The sequence below is a fragment of the Kwoniella botswanensis genome, chromosome 1, assembly GCF_036426115.1.
Source record: "Kwoniella botswanensis chromosome 1, complete sequence".
Classification (NCBI taxonomy): Eukaryota; Fungi; Basidiomycota; class Tremellomycetes; order Tremellales; family Cryptococcaceae; genus Kwoniella; species Kwoniella botswanensis.
The window spans coordinates 9,081,080-9,106,966 of record NC_088599.1 but is presented as its reverse complement, the minus strand read 5'-3'; the positions used below and the strand labels follow the sequence as shown (position 1 = coordinate 9,106,966).

The window sequence follows — 25,887 nt, the reverse complement described above, 5'->3', positions numbered from 1 at the left end:
TGAAGAATGAGAAGTCAGGTAAAACCAAACCTCCACCGTAGATGACGACTTGATGTTGAACATGAGGATGGAAATGTCAACAACAATATACTCGTGTCTCTTCCATTCAATATCTTTTGCACTCTTCTTATTGAACACAGAATATACTTGGCACATCCAACGTCATTCACTGCTTGCTTTCTGCTGGATAATAGCCAGAAAGGAAATTCAATTCAAAGCAGAATGAACTTCGGAGCTGGACCTTCTTCCTCTTCCACCTCCCGTGGACAAGGTGGACCGACTAACAATGCACCTGTAACGGTTCCTCTCAGTATCGACTTACTTGTGAGTAATACAATGTATCTGCATACATGTGTCATATAATAGCATGCCAATGACACAGGTCTCAAGCTGAATGTTTCCATTATTCTGTTTTGATGTATGTAGAACAAATTCCGTCCTTCAAAACATTTCAAAGATGCTCTGGATCCCGAATCATCCACTTCCACACCTACGTCCTTCCTCGATCAGCAGTCTCAGGCAGGGGGTGTAAAGAACATAACTAGTTTGAGCTTTGATGATACGGGTGATAGACTTGTTACAGCTGGGAATGATGATATGTTCGTATTGTGGGATTGTAAGAAAGGAAAGTGAGTGTAAATGAATTGTAGTTGTGCTTCCTCCCTCCCTCGATCCCCTTTCCTTCCCCTTCCTTGCTCATCTAGTTGATGAGATGGGCAAGGCTGATGAACCTTTTATGTTATATCTCAACTATCACTTATCGTTCACTCCCTGCGACTACGTACAACTTGCAACCCCGCAGAAAGATCAAACCCCTCTATTCGAGGAAATACGGTATAGATCTACCTCGGTTCACCCACAAGACAGGAACGATTGTTCACGCATCTACGAAAGGCGATGATCATGCGGTTAGGTATCATTCGATGCATGATAACAAGTATCTGGCGTATTATAAAGGACATACCGCTAGGTAAGTCACGATTGCGTGTTGATCACTGAGGGAGTTTGGCTTGCGAGCTGATAAGGAAATATTGAAACAGAGTTCGATCGGTCGATATGAACCCTCTGGACGATACGTTCATCACTGCTGGAGATGATGGGACGGTCAGATTATGGGATTTGAGAGCTTCGGGATGCAAGGTGAGCTGGCTCGTCTTTGGACGTCAATAATATATGATCAAGTCAGCTCATGTGTGAAAATGTTATAGGGTCTGGTCAAGGATGTTGGGGGATCAGCAATTGCAGCGATGGATAATCAGGGGATAGTATTCGCTGTGGCTTGTTCAGATACTCAGACTGTCATGATGTATGCAACCAGTACAATGGATAGGGTGAGTTGAACTATGTTTGTGACTTATCTGTGACAAACTCTATATACTGACTTTGATGCTATATCTAGATACCATTCAGCTTTGTACCACTCAACGATATCAACTTTGCTCGAGATTCTATTCCACCTCCTAAACCAATATTCACATCTATACAGTTCTCTTCCAATGGTGAATACCTGTTGATTGGCACTTCCTCCGACGTACATTATCTTCTTGACGCGATTGACTTGGTCCTCCTAAGGAGATTGGTGGGACATCAAGGATTGGAGAGAGATAAAACGGGGAATAAAGGACATTTACCTAGGAGAGGATCAAGTGGAGAAGAGATTTCATTCACTTCTGATTCAAAATTTGTCGTGGGAGGTTCAGCAGATGGTAACATTCTATTTTGGGATTTGTCCAATGATAAAGGAGGAGAAGACAAGTTGACTAGAGTAGAATTGGAAAATGGTCAAAAGGAAGCTAAATCGATTCCATGGCATACGATGCCTATACCAGATTTACAAGCGAAGGTCGTTTTGAGAGGTTCAACGGGAACGGGAATGAGTAGAGCAGTAAAATTTAATCCGAGGCTACAGATGTTTGCGGTGGGTGGTGAAGACTTGGTAAGTTGGCTGATGTTCAACAATAGCATGAAATACCGATGCTGATGTTGTTCTTTGATATTCCGTCTCATATAGACCTTCTGGATCCCGGAGAAAGACGAAGATGCAAAGATACAAGAGGGCTGGTGATGGAGAAAGGAAGATATACGGCAATGGAGGAAACGAGAACAATATCATATACGCGACTAATTTGACCTCTTATGCTATATTATTATACTGTAGACAGAACATATCATGCATGTAAGATATACCATGACCATCCAATTCCAGAAGTTTTGACTGCTTTGAGGAGATGAATCTCAAGTGGAGGTGGTCCAGGATGAATATGAGGTACTGTTAATTACTACTCGCCAATCAAGGTCCAACCAAGACAACACCTCTCATTCTGCCTTTAATCGTCGACACAACCACTACTCTCGATATTCCATCGCGGATCGATCGAGCAGCAATGTTCACTCTACATTTGCTCAAGCAGAAGAGAATCAGTAAGAGAAAGGATACTCAGACTCAGGATGATCAGATTGGACGCTCGACTCAATTTCAGGATGGAAAGCCCGTGACCGTGAACAATGTGGAAACACATTCACAGCGTATCCCTGCAATGGACCTCGATCATGCGTCTCGAGAACTGGAGGAAGAAGCGGAAGAAGAAAGAGTAGGAATATGGGGATTCACTCGATCCGAGATTGAACGCTTTCCCGCTTTGCGAAAGAGAAATTTCTGGTGTATTCAACGTCATTCTGCTACAGGTGAGTTAAACCAGCTTAACTGTACTGGAGTCTTCAAGTGGATGTGTAACTGAAAGAAGATCACCTGCTCCGGATCAGCTATGCACTATGACTTGAGGATGCAGGTGGATGATGGGACTGTCAGCTGGGCCATACCCAAGGGACTTCTCGGTGAGCCTAAATTTCCTATCAGTATTTATATCCATTTATACCCAATGACATCTCCCTTCTCCTTTCCTCCTCCTGGATAAATGGTTGAAATCTGATTATGGCCGATTGATTAATCAGGTATATCGAAAAAGGGTGAATCAAGTAGATTAGCAGTGGAGACTACCATCCATCCGATCAGTTACACTACATATGAAGGTTAGTCTGAAACTTAGAGTTTCGGTCGATCTCACCTTGGTCGATACATCTACTGATTCATGGTTATAGGAGCGGACGGAAGAAGTGAGTCAAGCGGTATTTCGTGCTTGAAGATGAGCTTCGACAACTCTGTTTAAGCAGAATTGGGCATAACTCATATTCCTCGTAATAGATTTCTCAGCAGGTAGAAAAGGTGGTACCTGTAAGTTGTCATTCACCCTCCACTAGCAAGCACAGGAAGTGGGATAGCTTATCGATCATGTATACATCTTTGAAGTACTTTGGGATATCGGTGAATATACCATCACCAAACCATCTTCGGCGCTGGATTCTACCTCGGACGAAGAACGACCATCTAAACGAAAGAGGAAATCGAGATCGAAAGAGGATTCAGAACAAGAAGGCAGCGAAGATCGGTACGTCCATATTTCGACATATTCAGGAGGCATGTAGGACTATAACTGATCAGAAATATTAAATTGTGAAGAGATGGAAGATATCAAGAAGACCTTTTCCGTCAATTTCTCTATCGGAAAATTGGATATGGGAAGAGTAGGAGTATACATTTCATATTACATGGAGGAAGGAAGGTACGACAATTTAACCGTGGTAATAAACAAATACTTACAGTCATCCTACTTCAAATTCTTACAGATGACGAACCATCGTAAGTACTGGGATCATGTTAACATTCCTGCATTGGCTTACAGTACTGACACTTACATGGTGATCACTTTGAATACGAACCGAACGTAGACTTTATCCTCGTGTTGGCATCTTCGAACAAACATACATTCTCATCTTCAGGTCAAATCAAGAAAAATTGGTTCTTGAGATTGCCTCGTGAGGTTGATGAATATCTTTGGGATCAAGGTGGTGAAGAAGGTGATTTCTGGGGTAGAAGCGTTAAGAGTGAGTGCCTAAATGTTCTTCCATTTCATCTCACCTCGAAACACGATAATTCAGTTGATCCTTATGGCACCATACAATTTACACGAGATTGATCAGCTGACCCCACAGCTGCTAGCTGGGAGAACATTGAAAGAAGTCACGGAAGGATACGTGAAAAGGCCGGAAAGATGGGAAAGGGAGGAAGAGAGATTCAAAAATTGGTTTGGCGACGAAGATTGAACCAGTCGACATCAAACACCTCGAAGATTGCTCGATTCGTGGCCGGAACCAGCAAGAAGATGTCTACTATCACCGGTGTCGAACGTATCGGCGTATACGGGATCCTGCTGTATGACTATGATCGACGTAATCGAGCCGATCTCACCGGAAATGCTCAATCTTCTGTGGATCTATTATCTGTGGGCTATCAGTTTGCCATTCTCCCCCACTCTTTGCTCCTCATCGAGACTATCACCCTCCTCTTGTGCTAAAAGTAGACAAGAATCACTGGGTATACGTAAGTCCAAAAGTCCTGAGCAGGGCGCAGCGTCGATCATGAGAGTCGATGAAGATTGAAAGTGGGGAACAACACAACACTTGAAACCAAAATAGTTCTGGCGAATGATCGAATTTCAGTTAACAGCAAGTATTGAATGAAGTTATCGTGTAGAAATTTGGCCAAGCTGGTCGACAGTGCTTTCTGGAAAGATTGATCGAGCTGAAAAACCTACTTACCCTAATCATACCTCAACATGGGTCGACCGACAATCACGTTGACTGATGCATACACACACAGCTTTCTACACAGCTAAATGTCCGACAACGCCAAGTCACACCTAGTCGCGTGAGCAAGCTAGGCAATCCCGTCGATCAATCAAGGTGACCAACACGCTTTGACCATGCGTTTGTTCCTTTTCGCTTCCTGGCCGATCTGTTAACAACCATGTTACTATTATCAATGTGTAGATCAGGGAGGTGAAGCGGCAATGGCGATGTTAGGGCTGTTACAGCGGTATCTGAGGGTGAATATCAAGAGAGGTATGGTTATTGTCAAGATCTAGAATTTCATCGGGTCGACTCGTCTCCCAGACCTAGAGAACGCAAAGGAGTTTTCGAAGTCACAAACTATTATCCTACCCTCTTCACCTAACCGAGACGATCGAGTCAGTCTAGACATGGTAAACTAGGTGAGACGAGGATCACACAATATTATCCAACTGAACGACAAGACCTCACCGCATGTTGATGGGAAGAGAGTACCAAGAAGGTTCCGAAATTTCCAAGATTGAGTCGAACGACCAGTTTTATAAACCTTTATATCTCCTTGATGATCGATTAGTGTTACTCGGCAATCTTTTGTAGAATAAATTCCGACTCAATCCGACTTAAGCTTCAGACTAACCAGTGGTAACGAGTAACGGATTGGCTACCTTGGCAATACATGTACTGTACATGTGATTTTTACAATCCACTAAATTGTCCTTGTATCTGTGGTGACTGCAAATTTTGTGTGATTGCACAGACGAATTCACTCAAATCTCAAGGTGTGGCGTTGACATTTTTGATTGGAATTTTTAGCAACAATTTGAAACGAGGGTGATCCTGTTGATCATCAAAATATATCAAGCGTATAAATGTCAAGTTCTGGATTTCTCAGCCTGAAATATGTAAAGATGGAAAGGGCGCACAACCTTAAAGCGATGTACTCTATTGATTGATGTAGTGTGAGAAAAATTTGACTTTAGACGAAAGACCCAGAGTTTAGAGAGAAGAGAGTTGTTGGTCCTCTTTCCTCGGGTTGACTAAGGGAGAAAGATGCGGTGTATAGAATACCATAGTATAGATTTTTGCTTTCGGACGAAATTTTCGACATACTCTTTGATCTTTTTTGAAAAAGGTATAAATACTTCAACGTATCTTGACGATCTCTTCGATTTTCTTCTTATCCATTTGACGTTCAAGACATCTATCAATACAGTCCACTACTACAACTTAAAAGACTTCACAGCTCAGTCAGTCAGTCAACCATACGATAGATATCACTTAAAACAGCTTGACCGCTCATAACAACCTAACATCGAAGAGCAATGTCATCAACTACCAAATCCACTCGATCCATCTTCTCACCAATCATCTTCCTCCTCTTCTTACTGCTCGTAATAGCTTTCCTCGCTACTCCTGCAGATGCTGGATTCACACCAGTCTACATGTCATACTATTGTAGACAACAGTGTGAACAGAAATTCGCAATGTGCGCGAGGGTTGCCAGTGAGTTGTCTTTCTCTCTCACCTCTTTCCGCTTGTTTCTTTTTCTTTTTCTCTTTCTCCCCAACTGCGAATACCTGTGTCGTATATTATGACGTAGTCTCCTCATTCCCTCTACCACTCACCTTGTATCCTACCCATCTACCTTGCGTCTTCCGCTTGTAATATACGTTATACCAAATCTAGGAATTCCTTCAAAACCTCACTTGGTTGAGATGAGCACATCGATTTGCCACCCGTATCAAAAATGCATTTCTCGGAAGTCTTCTTTTCTCTTCTTTCCTGCTATGTCATGCTTTCGATGTAGATGAGCGACGCATCTCTTTCCGCTTTCTCCATAACATTATCGTAGGACATGGTCGTTTGACGTTGTCGAAACCGGTGTTGACCGGTTGAAATATCGTTACATCTCTTGATCTCCTTTATCGAGAATCATACACAAGTGTGTGTATGTATAAAATATGTGTACGTGACAGGGCTAACTCGATCGATTTCTGTGTTTGCTACCTAGTGTCCGGTCCTCGACTCGCATCGTGTTACTCGATCAGGACAGTATGCTACATGCACTGTTAGATCGACCACTCGCTACAACCATCAAACTGGCCTAAAACACGTTTTCAACGCATTCCATTCCCATTCCCATTTCCATTTTCACTTTCACCTTCATCGCTCCACACACTGCCACTCCTCCCTCAATGGACATTCACAGTAATAGGAAACGAATCTCGTTACTGCAAATTATACATGGACAATCAGTTTCCTTTCCTACTCTTCGTTCACATTTGCAAAACTCCGTTTTCCCACTTCACTGCACTTCACTACAACCTCTACTATCATAGTAACATAGATCGACTCACCATATAGACTACTTTATTCCTATAATGAACAACATAGATGTGAATGTGTTTGGTTCCTTGTGGATACTGTACATATATCTCACAATAGATAGATGCGATCCTTTCTCGGTATTATGAATAATATTAAATAATTGTCAAACATCATTTATTTGAGATCGAAAGGGAAGAGGCAAACTGACCAAGTGAAACCATGGTATATTTCTTTTATAACGACATTCATTCTGATGATATATTGTATCGATATATGAGTTCGTTTCATCACAAGGCGATGATACACCAGTGACTCGGTTCGTCTTCATGCCGGTAAGAGATCGACCAATAGCAAAGCAAACGGTCGTCCCTTTCCAGCTCAATGCTCGTACAGCACAGGTATAAGATTTAAGGTGTTAGAACCGTGCGTCATATAGTACAAGCTCGGACCGTCTGACAATTTGATCCGCGATGATACGGATCACCCCTCAGCTTCTCACAATTTCAAGCATGTCGAAACCGACGATTGGTAATGTCTTGGTTATATGGCGTCATCAACAGCACTCAAGCGGGTATTCCTATCTAGCTAATTCGCAGCCGGCGGTACATGATGGTGATGGGATGATACGCACCTACACGCCATCAATAACATGGTCCTTTCGTCAAAGTGGGGGTGAACGTTTACTGCCTCCTGCTGTGCTGTGCTGCACGAAACAGATGAGGTGGGATGGGATGGGGAAAGGGAAAAAGAGAATTTAAAGTTATTACAGAAGTAAACGGAAAGGTGGTCCATGTAAACGCACGGATAATGTAACTCAGCTTCCTCCCTTTTTCAGCCACTCCATCATAGACTGTGTCAAAAATCCAGTGATCTCTCTTCCTCTATTGAGGTACGGTAAGTTGATGACGATGGTGGCTTCATCAACGTCACAACAAAAGGAGTGTTTGAAAGTGTTAGTGCACAGATTGATTTAACTAAAACCTTGAACACGCCTCTTCCAACTCCTTTCCTTATCAGGTATTGGTGAGAAACCAACAATAAAAGTCGACCATCCTTCCTTGTGTATCGATGATGTCTTGATGATGTTTACAAATCAAGCTAAACAAGTGGGAAATGAAAACATTTTCACTGCTATTACCCATTCCCCTAAAAAACAGAATTTATCTTTCCCAAAGTAAACCGACTCCTCGTTGTTGATGATTTGATGGAGATGAGCAACATCATGTTTGACATTTTTCATTTTACCTCTTACCGTATACACTTGACCATGCGTTTTCTTCGACTTGATCTTAACACTTCCCCATTCGGGATAATAAGATAAGCCAACAAATGACAGGATTGCCATTGCGAGCTTGGGTATCGGAAAGGTATAAATATCGATGGTAAGCAAATCTCCTTCAATACCCTTCGAAATGTTCTTCATAAACCATATATTCCTATATTTCTCGTACCGTACCAAACACAATAACCCTTACAGCTAGCGTGATATCATCTGGACCGACTCGAAGTAAGTGATGCGTCGTCGGTATGATAGGTATTTCATTCCTTCTCCGCTGACATCGACGGGTCATTGGTCTTTAGCCACCCTCAAAGTATTCTCAATCGTCATCTCCAACTGCCATATCGGCCAATTACACACACAATGGCCCGATTCAACTCACTCAGCTTACTCTGGATCCTGTTTATCTTCTTCTTCTTCGCCTCTATTCCAATAACAGAGGCTTGGAACCCTTATCTCGCATGTAAAGCAACTTGTAATGCAGGGTATTTGAGCTGTATGAGCGTTTACGGTCAGTAACCTACACACACGCTTCCCTTTCCCCAAAAGTGCTTCTCATAACTCCATGCCGTTGTTATCGGAAGGCGATCAATCGATTACCATCTTAGTAATATTGGCAGTCAGCTGATATGGTACCCTTGGGCTCGTAGGTAACGTGCAGATTTGCAATGTCGCTTTGAGAAGCTGTTTTGCCAGATGCCTTTGATCCCAATCAATTGGCCAGTCAGTCTAGTGAAGAACACGATGATATTGGATCTTGCCGAGATCTTAAAACTCGGTATATCTCAAACGCCAAGCACGCTAGAGTCAAGGGGTGAAGAAAGTGTTTCCTTTGTTAGTATCGCTTGCATGTTTGCTGTGGTGTGTTGTTTGTGTTATATGATGAATTGTTATCCTGTGTTATCCATCCATCGGTGAATTTGTCACCAATGCATGTCTGCCTCGTGACAAAGTCGGCCGAAGCCTTGCCACATTGACCTGTTCATAACTTTGACGATGTGTCTGATCTGTCACTGAAGCTGCCCGGATTCCTCGCTGCGACTTATCTGTTCCTTTCATGCCAAATTCATTGATCCCCTCTGCCCCCCTTGTACAATATGGAGATGATTCGGTCACCCAATGACCCCAAGAATCATGGAGCGACGAGCCCCATTTGCAGGTCTCTAGCGTGTTTGCTTTTTTCTGCGAGTGTCTTTTGATGGGATGGGTTGTGCCTGACTAAAAAAATCCTTTTTCTCATGGGATTTGACCCTTGCTATTGCCGCTTCGAACGCTCGATCCACTGCGCAAACCCCTTAGTTTAGCATAGATTCACATATACGGTGTGGATGCGAACACGCCCGCCAAGAGAAAACAACTAAAAGATGATCGGAGTCGATACAGTACATCCGAAGCCAGATGATGTAATTCTTTCGCTTCAGGCAACAATTCAGCAGGTAAATCGCGACTGTCAGCTGAGGACCTAAATGCCGGCTTAGCCACAATGAGGAATTAACCCCCCTGCATATATACCCTGAAACATGTCGTTACCGGCGGTATGAACTCTCAAGATCTCCCGCTTCCAGGTGGAAAAACTTTTTACATCTGTCTTTTCGCTTGTTTGTCAGGCTAAATCATAATGAAGTGACGTGGAAGGCGTTACTGCAAAGGCTTTTCCTTTCCTTTTGCCCATCCTACATTCCGATCGGAGTGACGTACCTGGCGACGAGATGATTTAGACTAGACTGATACAGTGCATACTTACCGAAGGAGAGTGATTGCCGATGACGGATAATTTAGGGAAAACTTCAATTTCCAAAGCTCGTTTGCGGCAATGAGCTGAATTGACTTCATTACTAGGACATGAAAAAGATGTAAACACGTCTAACAGCAGGTGGAGGAGGTGGAAGAAAAATCTCTCATAGCCCCTTGGGGGTGATTTTCGGGGGATGTGTAAAAGATTGTATATGTATGCTAGCTAATTATTCGAATGCACCTTTCTTTTTCAATCTATCAATCCAATTTTTAGTCAGACTACTCCAAAAAGATCCTAATCGACAAGATGGTAGCTGCTGTTGCGAGTGGAGAATCAGGACTTGATTCATGGGGAGATTTCCTCAAGAAAGAATATAGAAGACCAATCTTCTTCTGTGCTTTGATCGCTATCGCACCTATCGCTTATGGATACGATGGTACCTACTTCACCTCTTTACTAGAAACACCTGTCTTCGGTGAGTACATGTGATCACTGCTAAAAGCGACATGGGATATTGACGAAGTTGGTGCTCAATAGTCCGACAATTTGGTGATATCATTGATGGTGAACCCGCCATCTCAAGTAGTGATCAATCGTTATGGGTCTCAATCATCCAAGTTGGTGAAGTGGTTGGTTCGCTTGCTGCTGGTCCCATCGGGTAAGTTTTAGTTAATCCCCTCGAGCTTGTACATCGTGATTGACCTGTGGTGCATTCAGTGATTACTCCGGTCGAAAAGGTGGTCTGTTGTCAGCTATCATCTTACTCGCTATTGGTGTCGTCTTGCAAATGATCATCGTTGGAAGTGGTGCGCTCTTGACTGTTGGTAGATTGATTGCTGGTGCAGGTATTGGTATCATCTCCAACGCGTGAGTTGAGCCGGTAATATGAACTAATTGCGCAGTGGCTAACGATGATCTGAACAGTGCTCCACTGTACCTCTCTGAAATCCCTCCCGTAGAAATTCGAGGTGCTTGTGTTTCAAGGTATGTTCCAGCCAGTCCGCTCTATCTTGGTACTGAATATCAATTGCTGACTCTAATCAATTCATAGTTGGCAATTGATGTTGGCCATTGGACAAGTTATTGGTGCTTGTGTAGGTCTTGGTGCTCACACTTTGGAAAGCACCGCGTGCGTAAAAACAGATTACAACCTTGTCAGTAAAGATTTGTGCTGATGTTTCCTTATTATACAGTTCATGGAGAATCCCTGTCGGTATCAACCTCGTCTGGGTGGTACTTCTCTTTGGAGTCCTCTTCATTGTACCTGAATCACCTCGATGGCTCTTATACCGAGGCAAAGAAGCTAAAGCCGAAAGGGCCTTGAAGAAAATCCACGCCGGATCCGATTATCAGGATTCTCTGGTTCAAGAACAATTGGCCATTTTGAATAAATCAAGAGAAGAGGAAGCTGAATCTTCCAGTAGTGTTTCGAGATGGAGTGATCTGTGGAGTGAGTAATAGCTTCGCGATTGGGATCTAATGAAGGATCGGATCATCGTGGAAAATCAGTCAGTGGCTGATGAGCGATTCGTTCGGCTACACAGAAAACCCCGTCGAAAGAAGAAAGTTCATCGCTACTGTCGGTATCCTTGTATCTCAACAGATCTCAGGTGTCCAGTTCATCTTCTCGTACACTACTACTTTCTTCACTCTTGTCGGTCTCAAGGACACTTTCATTATCACAGTGAGTGATTTATAACCGATTGCCTTTCTTGACAATCAATCACAAGGAGTTGACGTTATCGTATACAGATCATCGTCGACTGTATTGAAGTTATCGGTGTTATCGCTTCCTTCTTCGTTGTTAACAGATTCGGTCGAAGGCCTTTACTCCTCTACACGTGAGTCATTCCTCCGCCTCGTACTCTATCAATGCGGTGTATCATAACTTAAGCTGATTCTAATTTATTCCTTTTGGATCTCAGTGGTGTTTTCATGTTATTCACTTTACTCGTAGTAGGAGCTTTGGGAGCAGTAGCAGGACAAGGAGAGAGATTCGAGCCTTACCTCGCCGACCATCCATCATTCGGTAAAGCAGTGGCAGCAATGATTTGTCTTTACGTCTTCGCATTCAACGTCGCATGGGGTCCTTTAGCTTGGGTAGTAGCCGCTGAGATGTCAACCGGAAGAAATAGACAAAAGCACCTGTCGATTGGTACTGCCTTGTTCTGGGTTTCTGCTTGGGCAGTCACCTTCACTTTACCTTACTTGTTCCAACCTAATGAAGCTGGATTAGGGCCCATGATCGGTTTTGTAAGTTTCCTTTCACCTCCACATTCAATATTAATGATACGTTGGTAACCGATATGATATATTGTATTGAATGATTAGGTCTACTCGCTCGGAGCTCTTGCTTCCCTTTTATTCGTATACTTCTTCATCCCCGAGACCATCGGTAGAACGCTTGAAGAGATTAAGTGAGTTTTTTCAGCTCCTGAAGATCTCCTGCATCTTTGCTGATGCCATTCGTTAGCTTCATGATGGAAGCTCGAATTCCTACGAGAAAATGGAAAGATTTCGATCTCGCCACAGTTGTTGCCAAAGACGAAAAGAAGGGTACAAGAGGTACCACTGAACATGTCGAAACTGCTACCGGAGCCGGAACTGGAGTTGGCACCCGACCTGAAAAACCAAGGACAAGAAGATTCGAAACTTCTTTTTTGAATAACAAGAAAGCCAATGAAGAAATCGATGCTGAATCTCCCTAGACACCTCTCTGGATCTGGATAGATATGTAGATAGACATTTTTGACCGGGAGGGAGGGTTCATTGAGAGGTCAGTGATTGATGTCGATGGACAATCATTCTTATAGCAATACAAAAACACCGTTATAGACGATGTGTAGCCTTACATGCATCATAGATGTTACCAATGCGCTGCCTCCATGCGATCAAAGGAAGCTCCTCCTGGGGATATTGAGAGGATATCGTACTAGTAGTCTGTGTTTCATCTGATTTGGAATATTCAATATCCTCATAATGTTCCACCAACTAACCAAATAATTCTCCTTTGACTCCTTTTTTCATCCCAACAATTGGAACAAAATGCTCAACCTTTCATCTACGGCCATAGAAGGTATAAAACGCCCCATCCCGTCCGCTCTGGGACTCACCCGACTAAATCAACACCGCTGATCACGAATATCAACTCGAGGAAGCCCGGGGTGGCCTCCGTCGCCACCACGGCAGCCTTCAGGATTATCACCGACAAATTCAACACCGATACCGACTCTGAGACGCGCCTTTTCCTCTCATCAGCTCAAGACCCACCCAATTCCTTCCCTTTTTCGACCACTTGCTCTGCTAGATCTCACCTATCTCGTGGTACTACCAGCTAGTCCACTCCGCCCCCCTATCCTCCCCTTCGCCATCACCGAGATTCCAGTAGTGGCCTGTGCGTCAAGTCCGTTGTTTACACCTCGAAATAGTAGAATATCGATCAACCAATTGGACAACCTCCACTCCTTTGTCGGCGGATATCGCCGCCGATCCCACCCAGCCGTGGTTGTGCCACGGCTCACCATACAAACCACAGCCAAACCGCGGCTACACCACGGCCGTCCACGGCTGAAGAGGACATCACCTGATCTCCGTTGACAATGGAGCCTCCTCCACCTTACCATGCTCCTGGGTATCTTCAATCGACGAAATCATCTTCAAGAAGAGTATCAACAGCGTCGTCGGCGTCGGTATCCTCACCGAGACCTAGACCGAGAGCAGGTGATTTCTTTGGAGGAGTGTCACAGCTCTCTCAACAGGAGCTGGACCGGGATGCTATCAATGCAGGCAGATCAGTACGAAGACGCTCTCCCAGGACTGACCTTCCCCCTGCCTTAGGTACAACCACCCGGAAACGTACACCCCCTACAAAGGCCCCTACTCCCCCCCCACCACCTCCCCCAGAACCTGTGCCATGCCCTCTATGTCCCGAGTTTGCAGGAGAGGATGTCTTCCAACACATCCGCAGAAACCACCGAGGCTACCCATTCCAACAATCTGATTTCCCCTCGAATTCTGTTGTGGTGTGTAAGGACTGTAGGGCAATCTTGAAGGTAGGTAGGACGGCTCTGACGGTACACAAGAAGAACTGTAAGGGGAAGGAAGAAAGAAGTAGTAGAGAATTGGCTAGGAGACAGAGCGGTGGAATAGTGCAGGATAGTAGAAGAAGGTCAATTGGAGTCAACCAACAACTCTCACCACCCACCCCTCGCCCTCGCCCTTCACCACCACCACAGCCACCGCAACAACAACAACAACAGCAGCAACAAACACCACCTCGTCTGGCACCCCCACCATCACCAGCTCTGCCAGCTGCAGCCCCTTTGCCCCAGCCGGAGCACCTTACCCGTGACATCTCGGATTTGGTACCTCTACCTGGATCAGTAAAGCACCTGCATCCCAACCTGGTCAGACCCTTCATTCACGCTGCTTCTAATGCAGCCATCAAGTACAACGAGGACCCATCGGCTGGCAACCTATTCGACATTCTCGCTTTGGTGAAGGTAGGACTGGTTCCGGAGATGAGGAACGGCCACGCGGCGGTGGTGGACAGGCTTGCGAACTACCCCGCTGTCACCTGGCCGGAAGTTAGGAACGTGGATGGATCAGCTAAGAGTGAGATACTTCGGGCTAAGGAGCTGGTGGAAAGCGGACTAGTTGGGAGAGCAGAGAGGGTCCTCAACAACAACGTCAAGATCGCACCTCTCGACAACACCACTGTCCAATCGCTAAAGGATAAACACCCCAGAGGTACCGACAACCCATTCTCTGTCCCCCTTCACCAAAGCGCCGCCCATGCTACCAACCCCGAGGATCAGGATATCATCAAGGCGTTGAATAGCTTCAAAAAGGAGACTTCGCCTGGTCCTTCGGGTTGGTCGGTCAAGCTCCTTCACCTGGCCTCATCCGACCCACACTTCAAAACCTTCCTCACTACCCTCACATCACAGATTGCGGAGGGGATTGCAACGGGTCAGGAACTCCTGTGTGCCGCAAGGATCACTCCTCTCCTCAAACCGGATGGGGGAATTAGGCCAATTGCGGTGGGTGAGATGTTCTACAGGCTGGCGATGAAGGCGATCTTCACCGTCAACATGGATCAATCCTTCCTCTCCAACCACCAGTTTGGGGTAGGTACTAAAGGGGGTGTAGAACCAATCACCAGAGCTGTCCAGTTCGCATTGGACGGGCACCCGGCCTTTCCCTACACCCATCTTGTCTCTCTCGATGCATCCAACGCCTTCAACGCTGCAAGACGATCGATAACGGCTTCGGCCATCAAACAACATGCTCCGTCTCTACTCCGCATGGCCGCATGGTCATACAACAACCCTACCCCTCTGTATGTTCATGCTGAGGGTGTCACCCATACTCTCTCGTCCGCCGAAGGTCAACGACAAGGGGATCCTATGGGCCCTTTGTTTTTCTCCATCACCATCCGTAATTCGGTCGAGGAATTACAACAGCTACTCGGCCCTCGATATCTTGTCCTTGCCTACCTCGACGACATCTTCATTCTCTGCCCAGACGACAAGGGCCTACACACGTCAATTGAGTTCTTCGGTCGAGCAACCTCACCGTTGCAGCTCAATGCCGACAAGTGCAAGCAGCTCTCATTGGAGGCGATACGTCGAGGAGGGATGGAACTTCTGGGAACATGCGTTGGCTCAAGGGAGTACAGACATGGCTTCTTGGCCCAAAGATACGGTCGCTTCGCGAGGACATCTCTAGAACCATGCGCCTCCCTCGTCAACATGCGCTCCTTATCCTTCGACAATCGCTTCAACAGAAGCTACGCCATCTATTGCGGACCCTTCAGTCGGAGGACCTAGAAGACCTGTGGGAGGATTTGGATGATATGATTTGGAGAGCATTGGATAGGATTAGGGGAGTGAAGGTGCCGGCGACAGTGATGGACAGGGATAGAACACTTTTGGGACTACCGACAACACTTGGTGGCCTAGGCCTGTCCTCCCACAAGGAGACAGCGCCCTTGGCATACAAGGCTGCGACAGCCCTGGCTACCAAGGTGTTAGCACCGATTGTCGATCTTCTGGATGGTGATTCGGTCAATCCAACATCCCAACGAGAACTGTGCAGAGAAGTAGCACAAATTAAACAGAAGGAATTACTAGCTTCTCTCCACCTTCGAGACAGGATGGCGGTCATTGAATCTTCGTCCCAACTGGGTAGGAGGTGGCTCCTTGCCACTCCAACCGCCCCTCACTTCACCATCTCTGAGCCGGAGATCCAAGCTAACCTCTGCTACCGTACGCTGGTGCCAGGGTACATTGGGAAGTGCAGGAAGTGCGCCAACTCCAACACACCCGGCCACGATGAATGGTGCCCCGGTAGGAAGGATTATCGCACTGGCCGGCATGAGGCTGTCAAGCACCGCTTGGCAGCTGGTCTACGATCCGTCCCCTCTGCGTCAGTCACAGTAGAACCTTATATCGACAACAGAGCGGCTAGGAGGAACGACATCAAGGTCGTCATTGATGATGGGCTGGACAGACCAGTAATCTGCGAGGAGTACGACCTGAAGGTGGTATCATTGTATGCCCCTACACACCAAGCGGCAATGAGGACCAACGGTCGCACGCGAGAGGAGAAGGACGAGATGGAGAAGCTGGAAAAGGAAGGACGGTATGGTGAGGACATAGAGAAGAGGATGCTAAAGGTCCTAGCACAACAGGCAAGGAAGAAGGTAGCTCGACTACCAGAAGGGAGAGAGGAGGAGCGAGCGCCCTTCCACCCTCTGGTACTGTCGACAGGAGGATTCCAGGACGAGGAGACAATGGAGAAGTTGAAGGAGTGGAGGAAGTGGAAGTTACCAGGTATCTCTTATATATGGATGCTTACAAGTGTCTCCGTAGCCCTAGCCAAGGCTCGAGGGAGATCATTCCTCGGCGCTATTGAGAGATAGAGGCTCTTTTCCGTAGAGGTTACCTAGCTAGATACCCCGGTTTACTGTGCTGCGCACAGACCGCCCCTATACTGTTCCCCACTGTAGATACTCATATGGACCATGCATCTAACTCTGGGAAGCTTAAGTTGCCTATCGCTCGGTTAGTACCAAGGTGGGGGACCACTTGGGAATCCCGGGTGCTGTAGTTTTTTGATTTTTCTGTTTTGAGCGACAGGAAATAAGAGAAGCGAAGGATAAGTAGTCAAGTCATAATCGGCAATGAAGGAGTTTTGTGAGCTGAGCGAGTGAGGCAAGAGGGTTTGATAGTAATTTTTGCATGAATTGTACTGTATTAAATCTAAATATATAAATCTATCATCTCAATCATACAAGAGGCCCTACCAACGTCAATTGCCAACTTGATTCTGATCTTCTTCAAGTTTCTGATCAACCTTAGGTAATTTCCAAGCTTGCCAAACCAGCACTCCTTCTATCAATACCTCAATGACAGTGATATAAGCGATACCCATCCTCAAGTCGTACGTCCCCACAATGAACGGTACGAAATATACCAGTTCTGAAACTCTATATCCCATAATCATATATGTAGTTAATTTGTAATTACCCGCGAAAGTCGAGTTGTAAGCGTTATGAGATATTTGTAAGATCAATGCGAAAATTTCGAATGAGCGTGATAAGGCTGCGAATATGGGGGATTCGTGGATTGCTGTTATTGCTGATGACGATTCAGAAGGGATAGGTGGAGGAGGGAGGATGGATGGATGGAGGATTGCGAGTGAGTATTTGTTTGGGAAATAGATAATCGAGAAAAGAGATATGAAGATCTGTCATGAACCAATTCAGTTTCGTTCAGCTAAGCTTGCAAATGAGGTATGATGTTGTGTAAGTTGGATTGTGCTGTACTCACTCCTATCCATATCTTCGGATCTATACCTGTGCCTCTCCTGATACTATTCCGCTCATTATGGCTCCACCTCCATCTCTTCAAATCAAATTTCCACCAACCGTTCCTTACCAATTCGATCGGAAGAGTTACCTTGAGTTGCAAAATCGCAGGAATAAATTCCAATATACTCAACAACACCAGTAATACTCCATCTGACCATCCGTCAATCTCCTTGAATCCCTGTCCGAGAGATACCAACGCGTTGATGATCATCCCTCCGGAAGAGATGTAGGTTGCGGGGTGGTTGATCCCCACTGTAGTCGTTCGGGTATACCAATAAATAGAATTTAAGACCAAGATGGGGAAAGCCACTAAAGTTCTTAGAGTGGTGATGATCAGACGTCGAATTGGGTGAGTACCTTCTTTTTTAGCTCCAAATACCCCACTGGCCTGTTCCCACTCGTTATGAGAATGGGCAATCTCGAATTCACTAGCGTTGTGTGAGACTCGGTGAGGTTGGACGAAATGATTCAACAAGCCTACTCTTGCTGGAGTGAGGGAAGAGAACCGGATGGTGTAGTTGACTGGGAAATATTCTGGATCGAGGGTTGGTTCTGATGTATTCGTACCATTGTGAGAGGCGGAACAGTTATGTCGAGTCACCGGTAGGGCGTGAACATCCTGCGATCGACCAATGGCGCAAAAAGTAGAAGATCAGTTTGCATAGTACCTTCACATTTCTGATTCAGCCACAAGGATGACCCACCTTAGGTCCCGCAGCATGGAAAATGGCATCGATATATGGTCCATAAGCCAGCTCTTTATTCTTCTGGCCTTCTGATGGGTTCAGAACAAATCGATTCTCCCAATAACCATTTGATAAATATGTCCTAGAACAAAGGAATCTCGAGACGTGATGACCCGATGAACCTTTACCGCACTAAGGTGAAAACAACATATGTGTTCCATTAGGTACGTGGCCGTGTGATCATATCTCCATCACTAGGTAACAGGAAAAGACAGGATATCTGTCACTTACAGCGTTCTTACGCAACTCCTTGTGAGCTTTATCGTAAGCCTTTCGATCGAACATCCTCGTCTCCTTCATAATATATACATGGGATCTGCAGTGTTCCATTTATACAGGATCAGTCAACGTCTCTCATCTGATGCGTAACCCAGGAAGGTTTGGATGGCTTACCTAGTAACTATATGAGGATGCATCCATGATTTCTGCTTTTTCACATTCTTCACCACATCCTTCTCCTGAGTCTCCTCTTCAACCTTTGATTTGTCTGGAGTACCATCCACTTCATCTATGATGCTCGCGTACAAGTCATCTTCCTCGAACCCATCGTCATCTGAATCAGCTTTGGTTGAGTTGCAAGGATCACCGTGGTTTGAGGATTCGATAAGTGGGAAAGCGTAAGTCATCTGTTCGAGAGCTTTCCATTGGATGGCGTATTCCTCGGTATGAGGGTAGAGAGATGAAGTCGCTATGAAGCTATGTACGATGTCAGGTCAGTATGGTATCATGGCTGAGCAGACAGAGATGTATGAATGGATGCAAAATGCTATCTTGGCTCGTCTCCACCGACAACTCACTTGTCATCTATTCGTATAGGGAATTCTGCTTCTTCAGGTTTCCAACTCGTGAAATTATCTAATCTGTCTAATTTATTGGGTCGTTGTGGCAATAATGCAATAGCAGCCCGTACGTCTGGTGTGTACAGGAAGTGGTCGTAGCTATTCAAGATACATTATAATCAGTATAAAGTCCAGTTGATGAGATATATCCAATGGTGGCTATCACTCACAACCTCTTCAATGGTAAGTCGAATTTCACCGTTTTCTCCAGATCCTTATCCTCCAATGTCAACCCTCTAAATACTACATCCTGATAGATCACCCTCTCTTGAGGGAGATACCTAATCTCAACAGGTGATCTACCCACTTTCGCTGATAGAGCCAATTCGTTCCCCGTGTAAGTCTCCGTATCCGTTTCGGTATCTTTATCAATCTGATCTTGATATTCCTTTCTCTGCTTCTCATCTTCTACCTCATCATTGGGTATTCTACCATATACCGTAAGTAGAATGTCAAATTTCGTTTCTGAATCTATTAACGGTCTGACTACCTGCGTGCTTGATAAGTTAGGTGTGATAGTCCCATTATATACGAGAGCTTTATGAGGATCTTTGAACCATGATATAGTAGTTCTAGCAGCTGAGAATACAGTGACACCAATGAAGATCCCTACACCAATAGCGAAGAGGATACATGATATGCAGAGACATCTCTTGACTGTTTTCCGAGGGCGTGGTCGAGGTGGGGCGGCGGATTTGTCGATGTCCATTTTCCGAGTATTGCCTGTGACTGACTAAATTCGAGTTGTGAGCGGAAGGAGCGGTTTGTCTTATATTTCAAGATCGATCCTCTATTATATTTCAAGATCGATCCTCTATTACTGCAGTATCATCCAGCGTGGACCTGACCTGACCTCTGCCGAGAAAGAAGATAGTCGTCTTCTCACCAGCTCGAGCAAAGCTGTGCCGATGTTTATTCGTTAACTTTATCTGCAACTGAATCTATTTCTGTCCTGCGGATGAGTGGACCCATTCAAGGCACGGTTCATATCACGGACACGGACCTCGGTTATTATCCGCCCATAGCGCTCATCGAATCCAGTACTCATGATTGGTGATTCGGTGCTCACACACGCTTTCAACACAACAATGCACGCAACGAGGAGAGAGACATCGGTCATAGGCCTGATTGAATATGAGGAGACGTTGTCACACGGATGAGGATAAGCATATCCTCTCACAAGCTCTGTTTTCTCCGGTCTACTCTCCAAGAGTATCGCAGAACATTTTCTCCGATGTTAGTGGATCCCATTTAGGGGACATGACTATCACTTTGCCTATCTTGCCCCACCGGACTCGATAGATTCGTGATAGCCCTCAAGTCGCACGAGGATAGATGCTTGTCTTTGGGGCGAGTCTTGATGAAGAAGCATTAATAGTGGGGTAGTTAACAGATCTCACAGGCTTCTCTGTGCCACGATTGCGTAATGTGTTAATATCGGACCTCCGTAAAGTACTCCACCACTCAAAATTCGAAATTATCACATCCACATCCGACTCTTTTTTCCCACTACTCACTTCTTTTTCTCTCACACACATATCCATATATAATATCCATCTTGTCTGAGCCCCATCTCTCATCCTTTTTTGATCTTGTACATACACTCATCTACGCAAGACTCGCATACATAAACACAAGCACAACAAACCGTACTCCACTACTACTCTAGCTAGGTCAGTAATCAGAAAACCCAAAATATAATACCTACACCATGAGATGTTATCAATCTCGAGGTGTTTCTCCACATATTCCTCCATCTTGCAACGCGGTCTCAAAAGTGAAAAATGACATCTCCCAAAGAAGAAGGATGTCAACGTGAATAAAATGCTAGTCTAAATGTTAAGAATAGATAGAAGAAAATAAAATAAACATTTTGACAATCTATCTTGTTTCATTTATCAAATGATCTTCAACAGATCTTGATAAACGCTTTTTATATCCTTCTTTGGATTTTATAAAGTGAAAAAATGAAATGTTAGATTTAAAAAGCAACACGGGTGCCGAGATTCCCATTGTTCCTTTCTGTCCTAGGACGGAGGAGATGGGGAATTAACTCGAGCTGAGATCATACCGTCGTTAGCGGATCAGGATAATGCCTGCGTCGCTAGTTGCTTTTGAATAATGTTTTGGTTTTTGAGCTCACGGGTAGTATCTGGATTCTTGTATTAGGTAGATAACAATAAATAAGATGTCAACGGATTGGCAATCTATGTAAGTGATTTCTTCACTAATCTCATCTAGTGCTATCATATCTTGATGGGCTGCTTGGTTGCTTGGTATCTATACAATTGTACTGACTGGTCTATCTCCAATAGCCCAAATGCGAGCGATCATTTGAAATGGTATGAAAATAAAGGAAAGCTCAAGCTCAACTTGTGAGTTGACACTCCCTCTCGACTTTTCTTCGAGAAGCCTCGCCTGATAGTCCGACGTGATAATAGCTTCCTGAGTATCGTAGCTGTTGGAATGCTCTTGAACGGATGTGAGTGAAACACCTAATGCAACTGATGACCCATCAACTGACATCGTTGTTATGTTCTATGGTACTTTCAGACGACGGGTCCCTCATATCAGGTCTTCAAGCTTCCGACGCCTGGCAAGCCGATGTCGGTTATCCTGACGGAGTCAAACTTGGTCTTTTGAATGCATGCGGTTCTTTCTCCGGTATTGCTGTTGGTCCAATCATCACTTATATCGATGAGCATTTCGGTAGACGATGGGGAATTAGATGTGAATTTTTGCCGCGCCTTTCACCTTGTGATGATATAGATTGAAGCTAATGTAATAATCCTTCAGTCTACGGTGTTACTATCCTTTTGGGTTCGATCATCGGCTGTATCGCTGGTGTGTCAGGGGCGAATGGTTATGCTTGTGAGTCATTCGACCATACGGCGCAACAGAGCTATTGGCTAATGGGTAAACGAACGATGTGAAGTATTCTGCGTTGGACGAGTCATCATCGGTTTCGGTCTTACTTCATTCCTTATGACTAGTTTGATCGTGGTTCAAGAGATCAGTCATCCCAGATCTAGATCGATGGTCGCTCATTCATGGGTAAGTGCATGCACATCTCCATTCAATACAAGGATCTAGTTGACATCATTGTGTTTCCAGAACTCCTGGTACATCCTCGGTCTATTCATCGAAGGATGGGTAATTTTCGGCTGCGTAGGCTACATGCAGGGCTCATGGTCATGGCGTATCCCCTATATCATCCAAGTAGGATTCGCCCTCTATATCCTCATCGCCGTTCAATTCGTTCCTGAAACTCCTCGATGGTTGTATGCCCACGGTCGACAAGACGAGGCATTCCAATTTATGGTCACATACCATGGTAATGGTGATCCCCAAGATCCGCTGGTTTTATTCGAATTTGAAGAGATGAAAAATGCCATCAACCAAGAGCAAGAAGCCAAAGCTGAAAAATGGTCAACTATCTTCAGTGGACGATCCAACAGACATAGATTAGGTTTAGCTACTTTGATGCCTTTCTTATTCAACTTGTCTGGAGCATCGATTCTGTATTTGTACTATACCATCGTTTTTGATCAAGTTGGAATAACCGATCCGACTACTCAAACGGGTATAGCAGCGGGTCTGAATGGGTTCACCTGGATTTGTCAGATCGCTGCTGTCTACGCCGGGAAATTCATTGGAAGAAGACAGATCGTTCTGTATACTTGGCCTTGGCTTTTACTGTGTTTGATAGGATTATGTGTATCTGGGTAAGTCAACGGTCTAACCCATCGGGAAAATAGATACTTATATCTGATGTTTCATCATTTGCAGAGCGGTATACTCCAATACAGGCGAAGTCAGCAGATCAGCCGGTATAGCTACTGTCTCACTCGTATGGATCTATCAAGGATTTTTCAATTTCGCCTGTCCAGTCATTTACTCTTACGCCTCGGAAGTGCAGACTTACTCGATGAGATCGAAGGGGTTATTAGTCTGGAATACGGTATATCAACTGCAGGGTGCTTATGTTGCTTGGGTTGATGCAATTGCCTTGAATGCTATTGGTGAGTTTATACTCTTCTCAGATCACCACCCACTCATTTCACCGTGGGACCATGGCAACCATCCTCGATGAGCGGATATATATGTATATGTATATAAATATGCTAATCTTTGAGCTTTTATCAGGTTATAAATACTATATCGTCTACATGCCTTTGGTAGTCATTGAATTCGTCCTAGTATACTTCTGTAAGTCAACTTTTTCTTGGTTCTTGGGACTCGAGAAACTTAATACTGACTGATGATCCATATTTGTGTGTGCGTAGTCATGGTAGAGACCAAAGGGTTCACTCTCGAAGAGATCGCGCTAGCTTTCGATGGAGGATCTAAGATCTCTTTGGCCAATGCCGATGTACTACCTTCCGTTGAACACTCTCAACGAAATGGGGATAATACCGAGGAACAGACTCGAGGTGATGGAGAAGGGGATTACAAGAATGCGATTGAGGGCGGAAGGTAGATGGAGGGATATGTGAAGTCAAAAAGTGGAAGTTGAGACTGACTGGAAGAGGAAATTACAAGATAGAGAGGGATGCAAGGGTGAGAATGAGGAGGATATATCGGAAGTCAGTATTTCAGTAGTTAAGATGTAGGTGAAACGTAGTTAAGTGCTAGCTTTAAGATCCTGGAAAGAGGGAGCGATAACAATTGGGGATGGTTCAATATCACCACACTTTCTTTCAAATTTACTATTCGCTCTATTCTCTTTACATCAGTTCTCATTACCTTTTCTTTCCCAATGAACCTATAATTTATATACTCAAATCACACATATGCATATATGCATAACCGTTTTCTTCTTACCTAACCTGCAAATCGAGTGGATACCGAATACGAACGATCAAAACAATCTACTGAGACTTGGTAGCCCACCCTCTTAGTCTGACATACATGATTTCCCACCCTTCCCCTCCCTCTACTTCTCTCGAAGTTGGCTGTACTCCAATCCCGGGATTATTATCTGACCAATAATTATCCACCCTACATCTTTCCACTACATCGTCCAACACTTGATTTGCTTGTTCGTCTGTAAGAGACGATAAAAATGAGTTACGAGCGAAAGTCTCGAGCCATCCTCTAAGATCTGTAGGGAGAGGTGTAGGACGTGGGACGAGGTTGACGGATCGGGGAGTGAGAGAGGAGGAACGTAGTACCTGAGTAGTGTAAGAGGGTTGAGTCAGTACGTGTGAGTTGGACAGGTGCTGATTGACAAGATCGACTGGGATGTTTAATGCAACACAGAAAAGCAAGGGAATTTGTCTTGTTCACTTACTTTCTCGTATTGTCCTACAGTGGGGAAATACCATGGATCGAGTGGGATCGGATCAACATTGATGGATTTGAGGGATTGATGTAATGCGGATCTTATACCGACTCTGTAAATACAATACCAATCGGTCATCTCCTCAGTTTACAAGGTTGAATATGGTATGATCTGTCATGGTAAGAAGAGGTATTGCACGTTTGTTTGTCGTTTGAACTTACACATTTCCAAATCCACCAAATTCGAAAACGAACTTTCCTCCATCTTTCAATAACCAATTGACCAAATCGCATACACCTTCAGGTGAAGATTTACACCAATGTAAAGTCGCTGAAGTAAATACTTTATCGAACTTCCCTTTATAGTCAGGATATGAAGTCTGGAAAGATTGGAAGTTCTGAATATCGGCTTGAAGGTAGGTTATCGATTGAGGTGAAGATGATTTGGCTGATTGTAACTACAAATCCAGCGAATCATATAATCAGCTTTTTTTGAGCTTTAAATTGTATGATCTACCATTTGGAGATTAGATTGTAGAGTGAGGTCAGGATGACTCACCATCCCCTCATTACTATCTACACCTACCACCTCACCTGCTTCACCCACTATCGATTTAATTTGAATAGTCAATTGACCCGTCCCGCATCCTAGATCAATGATCTTCTCCCCTGGCTGAGCATCAAGTAACTCCAAGACGGGCGAAGAGTTCTTAGCGGAGTAGACGAACGAGGCGTTGGTCTGATATTTGTCCGGATTGTGGTTGGTCAGATTGGATTTGTATGACATGGTGTTGAAGTGAAATGCTTTTCAGTGAGATGATATGGGAGGAAATGCAAATGAATTGAATGGGAAGCGATAGGAGAAGAAGGGTTTTTATATCTTTTTTTCAGAGTCGAGCGGAGGTTCTTATCTCAGTGGACAACAAAAACCAATTGACTCGCTGAGATTATATTCTCTACTCGATATTTATCGTCATCTATAGATGTGGGCATGGATATATGGTTATCTACCATCTACCACCATCTCATCCATCACGGTGGACCTTCCTCCACCCCTCATCGGCCGATTCACCCGAAGAGCATTTAGGCCGAAGAAAAATCGTGACGTGGGATTG

General features: G+C 44.7%; 8 protein-coding genes across 8 annotated transcripts; 6 read left to right on the top strand and 2 right to left on the bottom strand.

Annotated features, from left to right (window-relative positions):
- Positions 1–222: 222 nt before the first annotated feature.
- On the top strand, positions 223–2,065 carry L199_003425 (uncharacterized protein; the record flags this gene model as incomplete). Its single annotated transcript, XM_064889158.1, has 7 exons — positions 223–324; positions 427–629; positions 803–970; positions 1,041–1,140; positions 1,209–1,331; positions 1,400–1,936; positions 2,012–2,065. 7 exons carry the CDS (start codon positions 223–225, stop codon positions 2,063–2,065), a joined length of 1,287 nt encoding a protein of 428 aa, XP_064745230.1.
- Positions 2,066–2,384: 319 nt separating this feature from the next.
- On the top strand, positions 2,385–4,161 carry L199_003424 (uncharacterized protein; the record flags this gene model as incomplete). The annotated part of the gene is made up of 9 exons (XM_064889157.1): positions 2,385–2,685; positions 2,764–2,835; positions 2,953–3,030; positions 3,100–3,114; positions 3,203–3,232; positions 3,308–3,446; positions 3,518–3,636; positions 3,787–3,942; positions 4,058–4,161. The coding sequence occupies 9 exons, from the start codon at positions 2,385–2,387 to the stop codon at positions 4,159–4,161; spliced, it is 1,014 nt and encodes a 337-aa protein (XP_064745229.1).
- Positions 4,162–6,008: 1,847 nt separating this feature from the next.
- On the top strand, positions 6,009–6,351 carry L199_003423 (uncharacterized protein; the record flags this gene model as incomplete). The annotated part of the gene is made up of 2 exons (XM_064889156.1): positions 6,009–6,189; positions 6,287–6,351. The coding sequence occupies 2 exons, from the start codon at positions 6,009–6,011 to the stop codon at positions 6,349–6,351; spliced, it is 246 nt and encodes an 81-aa protein (XP_064745228.1).
- A 3,983-nt stretch (positions 6,352–10,334) lies between these two features.
- On the top strand, positions 10,335–12,736 carry L199_003422 (uncharacterized protein; the record flags this gene model as incomplete). The annotated part of the gene is made up of 11 exons (XM_064889155.1): positions 10,335–10,503; positions 10,566–10,686; positions 10,746–10,895; positions 10,953–11,012; positions 11,080–11,157; positions 11,222–11,478; positions 11,573–11,712; positions 11,781–11,869; positions 11,954–12,281; positions 12,360–12,445; positions 12,502–12,736. The coding sequence occupies 11 exons, from the start codon at positions 10,335–10,337 to the stop codon at positions 12,734–12,736; spliced, it is 1,713 nt and encodes a 570-aa protein (XP_064745227.1).
- An 891-nt stretch (positions 12,737–13,627) lies between these two features.
- On the top strand, positions 13,628–15,101 carry L199_003421 (uncharacterized protein; the record flags this gene model as incomplete). Its single annotated transcript, XM_064889154.1, has 2 exons — positions 13,628–14,900; positions 15,091–15,101. 2 exons carry the CDS (start codon positions 13,628–13,630, stop codon positions 15,099–15,101), a joined length of 1,284 nt encoding a protein of 427 aa, XP_064745226.1.
- A 2,241-nt stretch (positions 15,102–17,342) lies between these two features.
- Positions 17,343–20,198, bottom strand: L199_003420 (uncharacterized protein; the record flags this gene model as incomplete). The annotated part of the gene is made up of 7 exons (XM_064889153.1): positions 17,343–17,780; positions 17,864–18,523; positions 18,609–18,782; positions 18,882–18,966; positions 19,044–19,346; positions 19,448–19,588; positions 19,660–20,198. 7 exons carry the CDS (start codon positions 20,196–20,198, stop codon positions 17,343–17,345), a joined length of 2,340 nt encoding a protein of 779 aa, XP_064745225.1.
- Positions 20,199–21,677: 1,479 nt separating this feature from the next.
- On the top strand, positions 21,678–23,969 carry L199_003419 (uncharacterized protein; the record flags this gene model as incomplete). The annotated part of the gene is made up of 10 exons (XM_064889152.1): positions 21,678–21,700; positions 21,805–21,864; positions 21,931–21,971; positions 22,043–22,219; positions 22,286–22,360; positions 22,425–22,543; positions 22,604–23,214; positions 23,279–23,511; positions 23,636–23,698; positions 23,776–23,969. 10 exons carry the CDS (start codon positions 21,678–21,680, stop codon positions 23,967–23,969), a joined length of 1,596 nt encoding a protein of 531 aa, XP_064745224.1.
- Positions 23,970–24,360: 391 nt separating this feature from the next.
- L199_003418 (uncharacterized protein) lies at positions 24,361–25,559 on the bottom strand (the record flags this gene model as incomplete). The annotated part of the gene is made up of 4 exons (XM_064889151.1): positions 24,361–24,663; positions 24,783–24,885; positions 24,995–25,230; positions 25,332–25,559. The coding sequence occupies 4 exons, from the start codon at positions 25,557–25,559 to the stop codon at positions 24,361–24,363; spliced, it is 870 nt and encodes a 289-aa protein (XP_064745223.1).
- Positions 25,560–25,887: the final 328 nt, after the last annotated feature.